The following is a 15,775-nucleotide window of genomic DNA, read 5'->3' on the forward strand; positions in this document are numbered from 1 at the left end:
TTCTGCCAACAAGTTTTAAGCTAAAAGCCCACCCCTACCTAATTCTTAACAGAGTTTGAAAATTTCAAGTTGTCATAAACAAATGTGTATTTTAATATTTTTTATTTTATACATACACTGTCTGTACATTATGTATAATTGGGGATCATTTATATCTTTTTAGCTTCCTCATAGTTATTATTCAGGTAGATATGAGATCACATTCTCACTGATACAAAAATGTTATGATTCTGATGTACTGTTTCTAATAAGGGGAAAGTGTGAAAATGTACAGCACAATTGCAGGTCATTACCAGGAATAATTAGTGCAGTTAACAGCAAGGAGCTTGTGAACAGTAATGTATAAACACTTTTTTTTTCAAAATGTTATTCATGAAGAAACAGAAGTGATAGTTTTGTTACAGTTTGTGTTGTTATTTGATATTTGTTTGTGAAAAATAGTTACAATTGAAAGTAAATACTGCCAACAGGTATATTCTGGTCAACAAGCAGCTACTGCAACTGGCCCAGGTGGTCAGATGTATCCTGGAAGCCCTCATAGTAAATCAATGTCACCTCCAGCTCCACAGACCCCTAGAAGGCATCCAGATTTTGCAAAAGACCCACAGCAGTCTCCCTATCCACCATATAGTCAACAAAGGCCTTCTATATACCGTAAGTGGTAAGCACTGTAATTTGGAGGGTTCTTAAAAGTTTAAAGATTGGGGACAGGAAAAGAAGCTAAGTCACATAGTTCTTGGTGCTGTTAGGGGTCTCTTCCCAGCTTATGAGGACAATATGAACTTTCTCCCTCTGTTTAGCTATTTAATGTGATATTCCTCATGTTTTAAAGTGACAGTAAAGTTTCATAATTTGATATTGTGGACATATCATCATCATCTTTGTTTTTCCCTTTACTTTGTGGTGTAACAGCCAGGAATTATTTGTTTCTGGGATTTTTTTGTGCCATGTACATTAGACTTAATTTTTGATAACCACAGTTTGTCATTTGTATTGATTCAACCCAAACATCTTCTATTTGTTGTATGTAATGAAAATAATTCATTAGTTACAAATGAGAAACTATAGAGAGGCAATACTTGATTTCAAAAATTTAACACTTTAACATAAAGCCAGAGTTAGTTTTTATTATTCTGACAAAAACCTTAAAATCCCAAGTGTATTCCAGCAACTTAAGAACAGACCTCTGAAAAAGTAAAGCCTTGCTTACATCCGTTTCAGCATGGGTAGTTAAGTGTTCGGCCACTAGGGGGCATCCAGTCCCGTATTTGTAGCCTAGATATTGTGTTCTGGTTCAGTTGTTTGCCAATGGATATCACCTTTACTGTTTGTAGCTTTGGGTACTTTAAAATGGATGGCTGTACAGTGATCCTAAGTTTGACATTGAATTTAGAACCCCAGAAAGTGAAGTAGTATGTGATGTTATTTCGTTGGAGACTGAAAGTGATAAAAGTTGAACAGATGACTGACAAGTACTCACCAGTGGTACGAGATAAATACTTATACTGTACTGTGACTAGCTCCACCAATATTTCCATTCAAAGGGACACACTGTGAAACACATGATTTGATTCCATATCTACACACAAACTACAAAATGACTTTATGATTCAGGATACTTCAGTGAAAGTCCAGTGCACAAGTATATTCTGGATTTTATTAACAGTGATCCTCAAAAATTTGTAAGTCACACTTACTTCAAAAGCTATTTTCATTAATAATAAAATACATTTTTGGAACAGTTTGTGAAGAAAAGTCAATATATCAAGGGATTAATTTTCCAATTTTGGAAATATGAAATACTATACGTTACAGTTACACCAGTTTATTGCCACATTATATGGAACTGCATAGAAAGTAAATAGAATTGAGTAACACCGGTAATTACAGTACTCAGTGATAATTTTTTCTGGTTCTGTATAGAAGGGCAAAAAGGATGGGCGCGAGATACCTTGCAGAAAGCTGAGCATCCATCATCTCTGACTTATGCTTAGAACCATACAGATATATGTTTTGTGTTCGTGTGTCCCTGTGCCACCATTAACTATTTGTTGAAGGGCTCATGTATTGTTAAGCATGGAATTTAAGAGGAAACCTTCCCAAAATGTCTTGACATCCAGCTTCTCAGAGCTCTAAAAACATTCCAAGTAAATAACTATTGACCATTTCTTGCTTGCTTGATGAATTCCGAAGTAGCATTGGTCCATTGCTGCTCTTGCTTCATGTTAATGATGTGCCATTTTATTTGCATTGGGAAGCAGAATTAATTCTGTTTGCAGATAATACAAGCATTTTTGTGAAGTTGAGCAATGAACCATCAACAAAGAAAGCAATGAACCATCAACAAAGAAAATGGTAAATGATGTTTCTGTGAAAGTTACTGAATGGTTTTGCACAAATGGGCTTACTGTAAACTTTCAAAAAATGCATTTAACCCGCTCTTGTACTGTTGAGAATATCCTCCCTTCTATTAACTGAGTACACCAACAGTAAATAATAAACTGGGATGGAAATTGCAAAGTGTTTGGTGTGAATGTGATGAAAACATAAACTGGAAAAACCATACTGTAGACCTGCTAAGATGTTTAAGTTTTGCTACTTTCATCATAATAGTAATTGCCAACTTTGTGAATGTAGAAGTCAGCAAGCTAAAATATTTTGCTTGTTCATTGATGTCATATGGGATAATACTCTGGGCTAACTTCTCGCCTAGGCAGGTATAATTGTTGTTTGGTACATTTCACCACTACCTCATCTGTAGGAGCAAGAAATACCATCTCCTACAGCAGAAAAGACTGTATTTATCATATTGTTTAAAACACACACATAATCAGTGCTATTATTTCAGCATCACATAAAATTAATTTTACTTTACTTCCCTGTGCAGGAAGTTTAGTTAGCAATACTGAATTCAATGTATCGAAGTAGTGTAGAATCGAGTGTCATGAATATTTGTATTTCATTGCCATAACTTTAATTGAATTTACTCCATTAACTTCAAATGATTTGATTCCACACAATTTCATCATTTATTTTGTGATTTTTCTTAAAGATAAACAGTTACTCATTTTGAACAAAATTTGTAAAATTTTGTGATTTTGCACTTTGCAGAAAATAGGTACCTTTAATAATGAGTCATTACTTGGGACTGGAATAATTCACATTTTCCGATAAATCCAAAATAAATGTGAATTCTGCCTCAAAATGCGAAATTACTTAATAGATGCCATTTCATAGCGAACTGTATCCAGATGAGCTATTTGTTAGCGAAAGTTTGAAATGGCTGTATTTTCTGCATAGAATATCGAAAATGTAAGCAGTCACTGGCATTATACACCATATGACAAAACCCAATTTGGATAGATAATGTGCACAAGGACCTATGTGCAAAATAAAGTGTACAAATGCAAGGATGTATCAATACACTCAATGATCTGGTGTGATGCCAATTGTGGATGATTGAGTGGTCTGTTTAACACACACTCGCGTAATGCAATGTACCGCTAGAGTTCTGGCCTGTATCATTAACAATACTCTTCAACTTCAACAAGCAATTGTGTGGTAGCTACCCCGAATGCTTTGTGTTGTGTGTTACTCATTGTTTTCTTTTCTTATTTTGAAATAAGTGAAGCGACTAATCCTGCTCCATCACAGATTTCAATTATGACTCTTACAACACCAGAAGAGATTGGCAATCCCTGTGACAGTGTGTCAGTTCTGCTGTAGGCTGCTGCCCAATGAAATGGAGGCGGGGTTTGTTTCCCCACACTGCTCCTTCCCCTGTGGCGCTCAAGATTCTAGTCTGTTTACACTTGCTGCCGTCTGTGACTATAGCCTATAATGCCCTCTGTGCTATAGTGATTGGAAAACAGTCTTTAATGTTTTTTGATGGTGCAGAAATAATTCTTCTAATGTTAAAACCAAGCTAACGTATGATTGATTTACTTTACGCTAAGTGTCTTGTCAGTTCTATCTGTAGTGTTGTCAAGCATGGGTTGTAGGGCTATGAATGCCCACGGAAGGTCGAAATTAATAGTCTGCAGATTTTTTAATCTTCAGATTGGGCAAGAAAAGACAAATAATGTCCAGAAACACCTTAATCTGAGAGGAATTCAGTTAACTGGTGAGAAAATGCTGGTGCTTTGCAACAGAACAATCTTTTTTGAAAGTATAAATACAGCCAAATGAAGAAAACAAAAGCCATTTTGGTAGAAAAAGTTGTTGAAGTGTTTTCAAAAACAAACATGCCAGTCAAAAGTCCCCAATCAGCACTCTTTTTAACAGTTGATTTCAAAGAACTAATAATTTGTCTATTTGCACTCATGTAGTGTGTCACCCTTTTAAATTTGTGTGTCTAGTCATTTACAAACTAAGAAACTGGACACGAATTTTGCCAAAAATAGGTGCTACATTTTCCAGTCCCTAGTCATTACACATGCTTGTCCAACACCCTTTGCTGTGTCTAATGTCCTATTCCGCTTCCTGCTACTTGCTGTTTTCTGTGTATGTTCCTCTGTACCAACAACTCTGATTGATACCTTAACCAAGGAGGCAAATTGGTGTCTGTGCATGTGACTAGGTGACTGACTGGGTAAATGTTCATACATGCCTGAAGGAAAAGACACTTTGGTGACTACAGCTGTTATGAAATACATTAAATGTATTTGCAGCTGCAAATATGGACAGCCATTGCTGTTTAACGGAGTGACAACAATGAAAATTTGTGCCAGACCAGGACTCGAACCTGGATTTCCCGATTACCACAAGTGGTCACCTTATCATTGTATGCATGTCCAAAGGAACAGTGCATTGTAATTCTGAATAACACAGGTACTGAAATATAATATTTATCTACTGACACTGGGCAAAGTGACTTTTGCCTAAAATGTCTCCCCTGTAAGAGAATATACATATGAATGTACAAGTGCAGGTTGTAGACACGTGGTTGGAAACATGTGGAAGTTTGGGTCTGGCCATGAGTCGTGCTTATATAGCTTAATGGTAAGGCAACTGCTCACGATAAGCTGGAAATCTGGTTCGAGTCCTGGTTCGACACAAATTTTCTCTGTTGTCATTCCGTTATACTGCTGATGGTTGTCCATATTCACAACTGTGAATACATTTAATGTATCCGGTTAAATTATAGCTGCCCAATAACTGATTGGTTGAGTTAGTTCACAGATTGTAGGAAGTCGGTGACATTACCACCATTAAAAGTTCTGTATTTATTAAAGCACTGTAATGTTCAAACCCATCTTAAGCTTGAGCACAGATTTTTCATGTGCTGTTTTGTCTGTGGTGCCTCCCAAAATCTACAGCCTGAGTAATTTCGAGGGAAAAGCCCCTTTTCAAACTTACTGGAGCATATCGTAATCATGATCTAGAAGAAAAGGCGTTATCCACTTTTGGCATGCAAACTTGGCATTAGTTTGGAAGGAGATGCACTTCAGTGGCTGTTAGGTTTTTAGTGCCCTTTCTTCACAAATTAGGTTTGGCAGATGGCAAGACGAGCTCTTGTTTAAAGAAATTTAAGTCAGTTCCTGTTGTGTGTGTCATTTTAGACCATAGAGTGTTTATGATCCTCTCTATTTATTGTTGTAAATGTATTTATTTTTATATTATATATGTACTGTAATATTTACATTTTCTGTAATATTTATTTAACTGCAAAATTTGTTTTTTAGTGTTAGAACCTGAGCTTTAGATATTAAAAATGAATAGTAGTACTACTTTTATAATACCATAACACATCAGTAAAACTGACATGTTCAATACCCTGTGATATATCTACAACACAGCTCTCCGGAACACAAAATATATAAATAAATCGTACAGCTCATGGTTCATTGTGGTTTTGCAAGTGTTTTCAGATGTATTGTATCAATGAAATGTACTTACAATTTTCCATTTCAGTACTTATAAATGAGAATTAGTGTTTTATGGAATGTTACAAAAATGTTTTCTTGTGTTTGGGATGACTGAATGAATTGGCAACTGAAAAAATGTTGATCTGTGTAGGTTCGTCAAACTTGATTTGTTGGACAGTAATATGTTAACTGGAAGTGCAAGAATGTATAAAAAAAATTAGTGCCTTGGAGACTTTTATTTACTTAGTTTTTAACTTTGCGTTGGTTTTCAAAAGATTTAAACCTGTAATCAGTTTCAGATTAATAAAGTTAACAGTGAACATTTAAGAGAGCTAAGTTATGCAATTCTGTTTTTATAATTTCCTCAGATCCAGACACTTTGTTGTTCCATTCGAAATACATTGCAGCAGCATTAATAACGAGCCTCTTAGGTTAAACTCTCATATTCTTGGTTGTATGTAGTTATTGGAGGGATTCACATTAGAGTGAGATGTTCTAGTATTTGATGAGACATAAATGCATCTCATGAGATTGATTTAAATGTGGTGTGATTAAAATAGAGAATTTGTTGTATTGTAGGCTGGAGTAGTGGTAACACTCAGTATCGGGCACAGTACCCTCCACAAGGACCTGTTCCACAAGGGCCTCCACAGTGGAAACAAAATGCTCAACGAGCTGGTGGTCCTTTGCCTGGTCAGCCAGCTAACAGCCAGTGGGACCAGCACCGCTACCAAGCTAGTGGACAGTCACCGTATCAGCCTCCACAACAGGTATTGTGTTACAGTTTGAATTACGATGTTCTCTGTCAGTTTTGCCCATATAGGGTTGGTTGTTTATGGTTGAAGACATCCGTAACCATAATTTTTGTGTGAACTGTGTATTTCTTACTCTTTTTGAGATTGAAGCTGTTAGTGAAAGTGTCAGAGATGTTACTATAAATAATTTTAGTAACACAAGTATTTTATTCAGAGTCTTATTTACTTCTTTCTTTCTTTTTTCCTTAAGGCACAGCAGCAGTGGGTTCCAAGTATGAAGACTCCTGGTATTAATCAAAACTCACTCCTAAGGCCACCGATGGTTAGCCCACGTGCTCCATTCCGACCGGAAGGAAAGCCATATTCGATGCAGCAACTACCGGGTTCAAAGGTTCACTGCTTCTAATTTTTTCTCACTCAATCTGAATTTTCTACACACATCATGAGTCTACTTATGGTGTTGCTTTTTGTACCATGTCGAGATACTGAAAGACATTTAGAGAAGCCTTTGTTTCGTGTGCTAACAACTTGAGGACAACCTGTGTTATAAAAAAAAATTAAGAGGCTTGTACATTACAGTATGTCAAAGTCTTTGCTTCGTATTGAAAAATAAACACATTCAGTGTTTTGTAGACACTGTTCCAAACCATTGTGTTAAACTCGGGTCATGTCGTGAAATGATTTTGCAGCACATTGTGAAGTTGATGTACTTTTATTTCATTAAATGAAGTGCCCATAATAAAGAGTATGTGCATTTGGTCTTACATCACATATGGCTCGTTTTGTCTGTTCTATTAATAAATAGTCATAAATTGATTCCGAAGCACGCATTTGAAGTCAGCATTTAACAAATATTAACACACTGTCGAGGGCGTGTGTCTCTATGGTAGGCATATCTGGCAAACACATAAAGCTTTCATGTTTGTACTGTGTTATGACCAATAAATAAACCTGTTACAGATATTTAGTAGGGTGCCCTCAGCCTCGTGAACACTAATGGGGAGCTTTGTTATGGCATAGTGGTAGCTCTAATTCAGAAACTTGACACTAGCAGCTGACAAGGTCATGTGCTGCCTGTGAGTCTTCGTAATACTACTGCACAGTGCTGATTGAGTGGATTTTCAGAAGATGGTGTCCCACAGCTCTAATGTATTTGAAAAATGTCATATTACCACCTTGAAGTGCTGGTAAAATTCTGTATTTACGCAGCTAGTTTGTCATCCCACATCATCAGGTTCATAAAAGTACTCACAACCTAAGATTAGGTGAAATATAAAATAATCATCATCAGATGATAAAACGGTGGAATATTCACTGTTATTACACCATAATATAAATTACATCCTCAGTCTATAAAAACTGTGCTATGTAGTGTGCTCATTCATGTTATAACCGTAACCAACATTAAAACTTTGAACAGATTAGTACTGCACATCTGGTATGCGGTATGAATCTGTTCACAGCATTAATGAGGATTACAGCTATAACATGAACAAATACACTACTTAGCATAGTTTTTATAAGCTTACAATGTAGCTTATATTACCTTGTGATAGCAGTCAATAATTTGTGGTTTTATCGTCTAACGATAATGATTTTTAATTTCACTTAACATGATGCCATAAATATTTTGATGAACCTGCTGATGACCAGACAACTGAAACTGGTTGATAAGGAATTTTACCAGCAGCTCAAGGAGGTAATACGCAATTTTTCAGATGAAGTAGCGGTCAGACAGCAGGTCAATGTTATATAGTGTGATAGTGCCATAGAGTTTTAGTTCTTATGATGTGTAAGTGTGAGAATAATTCTGCATAGTGCTTCAGCTGCAGTCCAAGATTTCTTAAGTTCAACCATGAGTAAGCTGCATGGTTAATAAGTGAGCCATTTAGTAGGTTGTAAATGAGGCATTTAAAATTTGAGAAAGGAACAAATAGTGCAGTGTCAGGATGCTCAAATGTAGTTGCTTCATTTTTGCCCCATTAAAGCAGCTTGTACAGTTGGTATTCTGTATTGGCTTTTGACTGAAGCACAGAGTGACTGAATGGGATTGCCATCAGATGTACATGGCTATAGGTAAGAGAGCAACTCGGCTGCTGCTAGGACCATGAGGTAAACTGCAGATACAGAGATTTCAAAGATCATATAAGGTTTGTGAATCTGTATCACTATTGAGATTTCATTTAAAACAATAGGCCCTGATCTCCCACTCCACACACACGTACTTTCTGGTTCCATCAGGAAACAGGTTAAGATGAGTAAAATTAAAGAAAAGTAATAACAAATCATATTTTCTTGAAGCGTTTATTAATGATTCTGTCAACAGTTGCGGTATTTATGTTAGGCAGCTAGTTTCAAACCTTACAGGTTCATTTTAAAGTCTGGCCTACTGAGGCTGCACTGACAGAGCCTGATATTAATAATAAACATCAAAGAGGCAACATAAGCTGTATAAATTTTTCCAGAAAAAATGCTACAATCCACACATGCCTTTTACTAAGTCAAAATCAGACTCATGCATTGCCTCTTTGATGTTTATTATTATTGTTCAGGCACTGTCAGTGCAGCCTCAGTAGGCCAGGCATGAAAAAGAACCTATAACATTTGAAACTAATTGCCTAATATAAACACAGCAACTGCTGACAGAATCATTAATAAATGCTTTAAGAAACTTAATAAAGTTACTGTTTCCTTGGCAACAAAATGTTGAAACTGGAAAAAAAAGGTCATCTTGATTAAGGCACTACTTAGTTTGCTGTGTTAGAAATGAGTATGCATGTTGACAGTAGGTATTGAGTATTTTTTTATGGGACTATATACACTGCTGAAAAAAAGCAACAGCCTCAAGGACAGTCGTTTTACTGACCATTGAGGTGACAGGTTGTTCATCATTCAGATTAAACGAAACTCCCATCGCAGTAAATAGTGCCCAGTCGCATCAATACACAGTGTATTCCCCTCTGGTGGTGATGCAGGTGTGTTTTCTCACATGCAAACTATCATAAAGGTGTCAAATGGCATCCTGTGATAGATTGTCCCAAGCATCTTGTGCCTTTTATAGTAATTTGGTCGTGGTTCTTGCAGGCCCCCAGAGAACACTTGCTGGCCAGGGCAGTTTCTGTACACCACAAAGAGCTTGTGTTGCAGCAGCTGTATGAGGATGTGCATTATCCCATTGAAAAAGCACATCCCTTTCTATGAAGATATGGCAGTAGTGTGGGGATAATAGCCTGTGTAAGGCAACGGGCACTGTTTGCTTTGGTTACTTTAACCTGCAGAAACACCAAATATGACCATGACTGCTCCCTCCCCCCCTCCCCCAATGAGACCTGGGATGTGACCAGTGTGTTCAGGGCAAATACACTCTGGAGTAGGCAGCTCACCAGGTCTACACCATACAGGTGTGTACATCCATCACTAGTGATGCTTGACAGTGTTGTGGTATCAGTAATAGTCTGGACAGAGGCACATGTGATCTTATCCCTGCTGCAAGCAGACGATTCCCAGTGCTCCATGATGACACAACAGGTGCAACATATGCACAGATTTTGGCCCTGGATGATAATCGATCAGACACCAATGCTCGCACAGTGCACCTATCTCGTCGTGCATCTGTACTGTGAGGATGTCCAGAGCCTTGTATACAGGTATGGGAATGTTCCACAAACCTTTGTTGAAAGCAGCAACACGCCACTGATATATTGTGTCCAACATGTGCAGCGATCCGTTAATACGTCCGCCGCTTCCCCCAGGACCCCAATGTGACACCATTCAAATGGCTGAATCTGCTCAACAGGAGTGCTGACTCATCAGTAGGGCATGGTTGTACCCTAAAATGATTATGGCAAACTTGGCATAGTTACTGCCTGCAGAGTCAAAACAGAGGGTGCACAGACAGACCTTCAGACTGCCATCTGATCACTAATGACTGTGACAAATAAAGCAATAACACAACCACCCCTCTGTATATGCACATACTATACAGTGGTGCCACCAAACCCAGTCCTTCGAGGATATTTTTTGATATTCATTGAGTTTGTTCATGTTCAGTTTTTATTCAGGTATACACAGTTAATTCTTTTCCATTCTCTCTCTTAAATATGAGCACATTAATTTACAAAAATGTGGCTCTGATCATATTATAGCCATCCTTAATGTGGAACAGAAGTGACAGTGGTTTGGTTCCGTTAATAGTAGTGCAAAGTCCAATTTATTTATTATTTCTCATTGTAGAAAAGAATGAATTAAAAGAATAAAGGACATAAATTATCATCTTCAGCTAAGAATTGTCATTTTAAAAAATCTTGCACGCTTGTGCTCCACTTTGAATGCTTATGTTCTGCAGCTTCTCAATCTTTGTTAAAAGCCATCTACAATGTTCATATTAAAGATGAAAATAGATTTGCACCCATCATGTATGCTACCTACAAAAATAACAGAATTTTCCTATTGGATAATATATTGCATTACACAACTTACTTCTTCCTACTTCATATCACTTTACCCCAACCTTACTATGTACCACACTAAACTAATAAATTTTGTGGTCTGATAGGTGGAGAATGATAATGAGAAATAGTGAACTCGGCTTGTGGAAGAATAACTCTTTCGAGTCGCGAATATTAAAAAAATCATTGGTGGAGTTATTGAATCCCTACTGGCATTGTGGTGTTGAAGCTTCACTACAGACTCTGAATGAAAAGAGTTCATCTATAGATTGCTGAATGAGAATACCATCAACAGGCACCAAAAGTAGTTACGTGGAATGATTGTGTTGGTAACATTAAAGAAAATGGAAATTCAGTGAACTACATGACTTTATGAAACAATTGCAGTCACCAACTGTTTCAGTACACATTATACAAGTAGAATTGGAGAGGCTTTATTGTTTATCAGGCAGAACCATTGGAGACTGTCAGAATTTTCAGATACCTGCCTAGACTGTACATCCCCACAAAATATGATACATGCCATAAAAATAAGAACCTGGCTAACCACTAGTAAGATCAGTAGTCAGAAGTTCATAACTTACCCTCCACTATGCAAATAGTCTGTGAAATAACTTAATGCTGTAGTTATATAGATTTCAAAAGTTGTGTGTCTCTTCATTTTCTGTTATCCTTGTAGCAGCTCCACATGACCACACCACTTACTGAGACAGTTATAAGGAACAAGCCCACCTCCCCTGCCCCTTCCCCAGCATTACAGTCAGAATATTTCTTCTCCTTTGTCTGTTTCCCTTTCTTGTGCAGACTTTGAATCATGAATGCTTTTTATGCACTTTTTAAAAGTTATATTGCGTATATTCATTTTGCTCACTTCATCCTAAGTCAGCTCTCATATTTTTTTGGTGGAGTATACAGCATGTTGCACTGTTATGACTCATTATGGCATATCGTTCTAACCCATTACACTGTATTAAAGTACTCTAGGTTGCCACTTGTACATAATGGCTGACATTACATATACTTGCCATATTCTTTTTAATGTTGAAACTGGACTGCTATATGCAAGTTACTTGTACTTCGTGCAGAGATGCCACAGTGCCACCATACCAGCAGAACAGCTTGCCTCTAGCTGTTATTTAGTAATGACTGGGTAAAACAAAGGAACAAATTGCCAATCATTCCCAAAACATGAATCACTTCATTCCACAGAGAAGCATGACTAATAAATTTTGCAAGGTAACTTGGAGGCTATTATAATACAGTATTTGTTACAGTGTTTAATTTTTTTTTTGCCTCATCCCTTTTCTACTTGCTTAATGATTGTGCAGTAAGTTATGTAGACTTTAGATGAAAACAAGATAGGGGTTTTACTAGTTTCTGTAGAGGCATTTTCTCTCCTCCTGAGTATTTCATACAGGTAGATGATCTTGCATTACTCTTAATGTACCAATTTCTTTAATTCTCAATGCATGGGCCACTTACTCAAAGGCTTGCAATTTTTTAAGTATTAAGTCTGTTCTTCAACAAAGCATGATAATCCTGGTGATTATAAATTTTGCACATGTTTAAAGTTTTTGAATTTGATTTTCTCCCATAGCCCATTTCATAGTATAAAGTAAAACTTATTAAAAAAAAAAAAAATCCAAATTGAAGTAGAAAAAATTACATGTGTTAAGTTTTGTCAGTTTTGCTGACCATGTTTTGTACCTATATTTATTTTCTACTGGTGTGTTATTTCAGGCGCAGCCGCCTGGGATGAATAATGCGCAGGTCTACCAACAACAGAGTGCCCCAAAGCGAGAGATCGTTTTCCCTCCAGAAAGTGTGGAAGCAATATTGCCTGTTTTGTATAAACGCAAGCGAATGACATGAGGGGATGTAGCACCTGTAGAAGCATGGAGGCTTATGATGAGTCTGCGCTCTGGCCTACTGGCAGAGAGTGCTTGGGCTCTGGATATTCTCAACATCCATTTGTTTGATGATACCACAGTTGCATATTTTGGACTAGCCCACATGCCAGGACTCCTTGATGTGCTGTTGGAGCATTTCAGACGCAGTCTAGCTGACATGTTTGACTCGCCTCTTCCAGATTCTGGGAAGAAGTGGTTCCAGGCACCAAAGGTGGAAACACCGGAAGTGGACCTAGGGCGAGTTAGAGTGCCAGTTGATCCTGCAGATCACATCACATTAATGAAATCGACACCAAATTATACTCTTGTGACTAGAAACGGTGAGGTAGTTCGAATTGTGAACAGAGATAATGAGATTTTTGTTGTGGATAATCGGAAGAGCTGGGACATTGAAGGTGACTTGGCAGAAAACGATGATGTGGTTCAAGACCCGTGGCAGTTGACCTCTTCAGACATCAGTTCGACGAAGTACATTGTGTCATGTTTCCAAGGAGAGTTCAGTAATGTTCCATTTGCGAGACTGCTCGATGACAGTAAAACTGTAGGTGCCGAAGAGGAAGAAGATTGTCGGACAAAAGTAAGTGAAGATGAATCGTATCCCATTGAAAACTTGAGTGTAACTCCTCCTTTAGTGCTAAAAGTGGAATGTAGTGATGACAACGGTGTTATTGATAGTTCGAGCAGTGCATCTAATGTGATACTTAATGAGGAACATTTGAGTAAAGACAGCTCCTTCGTAGATGTGCAGGATAGTGATGAAGTGAAACGGACTAAAACTATTTTGAGTGATGTGTTTTCACGGATAAAAACGGAAAATATGGAAGAAAATTCATTGCTGCCTGAACACTGCGTAGACCCCTTAGAGCCTCCTAAAGAAACTGTAGAAGTGAAAAAGGAAGCAAACTGTGTCGAAAGTGAGAGCAGTAGTAATAATGAAAGGGAGTTGCCGCATTCTCCAAATGTACCAAAGGATATTGAAACAAAGAGTGATAATGCTGTATCAGAAACTAGTGACACAAATAATTTTAGCAGCAGTAACATAAAAACAGAACATACAAACAACGACAATAGTTCTAATAGCAGTGAGAGTAGTATATTCAACATAAGCAAAGGTGATAACTGTAACAGCACAACACCGAATGAATCCAGTTGCGATTATAAGATCAAAGAAGGTGTTGAAAGTGAAATTATTGCCAGTGAAGAAAACAGTGAAGGTAATGAAAGTGCTGGAAATGCTGTCGAAGGAACTAGCCTTAACAATTGCGAATGTTTAGAAAGCAATGAAAGTAGTAATGGCAACAACAGTTGTGACGAAACTGTAAAAGAACACGAAGAAACGGAAACAGAAATGGAACAAGATGTGTTCCTCGAAGGTTCTGAACATGAAGGAAAAGACATAAAAATGGAAGATGACTATGGTGACGGAGTTGAAGAAAAGTCAAAAGTAACAGATGTGAGACCAGAGATAAAGGGAGAAAACAGGGGCGGCATACAAATAAGGGATCCTGCGGGAACGTTGAAAAGAAGACGTATGTCAGATTATGAAGACGAATGTTACGCGAGAGATGAAGTGAGCCTTTCCTTTTTACTGATACACAGGATGCAAAGGCAAGGCGTTGTGTTTGTCTTTCAAATATTTTGAGGAATCTGACATTTGTCCCGGGCAATGAAGCAGAGTTTGCCAAAAATGTTACATTCCTTGGTTTGTTGGGGAAGCTTTTACTCTTACACCACGAACATCCTCCTCGTGCACAGAAACAGCGCAATTATGACCGGGAAGAAGATGCTGACTTTGCAGATTCTTGTAGCAGTTTACAAGGTGAGGCGGAATGGTGGTGGGACTTCTTGCACCATGTGCGCGAAAATGTGTTGGTGACAGCGGCTAATATTGCCGGTCATATGGGCCTCAGTCAACATCCTGAGGAAGTGTCGCGGCCCGTAATTGATGGACTTCTTCACTGGGCAGTTTGTCCAGCTGCTCATGGTCAGGACCCATTTCCCGGATCTTCAGGCTCGTTGTCACCCCAGCGCCTTGCACTGGAAGCTCTGTGCAAATTGTGCGTAATGGACTCTAATGTAGATCTGGTTGTAGCTACGCCACCCTACTCCCGTTTGGAATGTCTGTGTGCTGTGCTGACACGACTTCTGTGCCGGTCAGAAGAGCAAGTGCTACGAGAGTTTGCAGTGAATATGCTGCACTACCTGGCAGCTGCGGACAGTGGTGTGGCACATACTGTTGCACTGCAGAGCCCGTGTGTGTCCTTGCTAGTAGCATTCATCGAGCAGGCGGAAGCTACTGCATTAGGGGTAGCCTATCAGCACGGTATCGGTGCACTTAGAGACAATCCAGATGCTATGGGAACCAGTCTGGATATGCTGAGGCGTGCGGGTGGTACATTACTTCATCTGGCACGACATCCTGAAAACCGGCTGCTCTTCCTGCAGCAAGAACAGCGTCTGTTATCCCTCGTCATGAGCCAGATCCTCGATCAGCAAGTGGCAGCTGTAATCTCCAGTGCTCTTATCCAGTGCTCACGGCCCTCTTCGTAGCATGCACAGCAGTTGTAGACAACTAAGTGGTGAAACTGGCATGGATGTTTCCTTCTCTTGTGATTTTTGCTGGAACATATTGTGAGAGATGACTTTTGAGTCTGAATGTAAAGAGGACTGAGTTTCCGGTTCGTCAGTCCTTTATTCCTTTCTTTTATGCCTTAAACAGTCAGACTGTCTTTGATTAGATTTAATATATATATATATATAAATGTGTGTGTGTGTGTGTGTGTGTGTGTGTGTGT

The 15,775-nt window shown here is 38.2% G+C and overlaps 1 protein-coding gene across 1 annotated transcript in view; it reads left to right on the forward strand.

Annotated features, from left to right (window-relative positions):
• Window positions 1-15,530, forward strand: part of LOC126470842 (trithorax group protein osa-like) — a 65,089-nt gene extending 49,559 nt beyond the window's left edge. Inside the window, 7 exon segments of the mRNA XM_050098858.1 lie at window positions 164-335; window positions 442-654; window positions 6,447-6,637; window positions 6,879-7,013; window positions 12,811-14,194; window positions 14,456-14,557; window positions 14,560-15,530. Coding sequence (XP_049954815.1) covers window positions 164-335; window positions 442-654; window positions 6,447-6,637; window positions 6,879-7,013; window positions 12,811-14,194; window positions 14,456-14,557; window positions 14,560-15,530 — 3,168 coding nt within the window.
• Window positions 15,531-15,775: the final 245 nt, after the last annotated feature.

Source organism: Schistocerca serialis, chromosome 3, assembly GCF_023864345.2.
Source record: "Schistocerca serialis cubense isolate TAMUIC-IGC-003099 chromosome 3, iqSchSeri2.2, whole genome shotgun sequence".
Taxonomy (NCBI): domain Eukaryota; kingdom Metazoa; phylum Arthropoda; class Insecta; order Orthoptera; family Acrididae; genus Schistocerca; species Schistocerca serialis.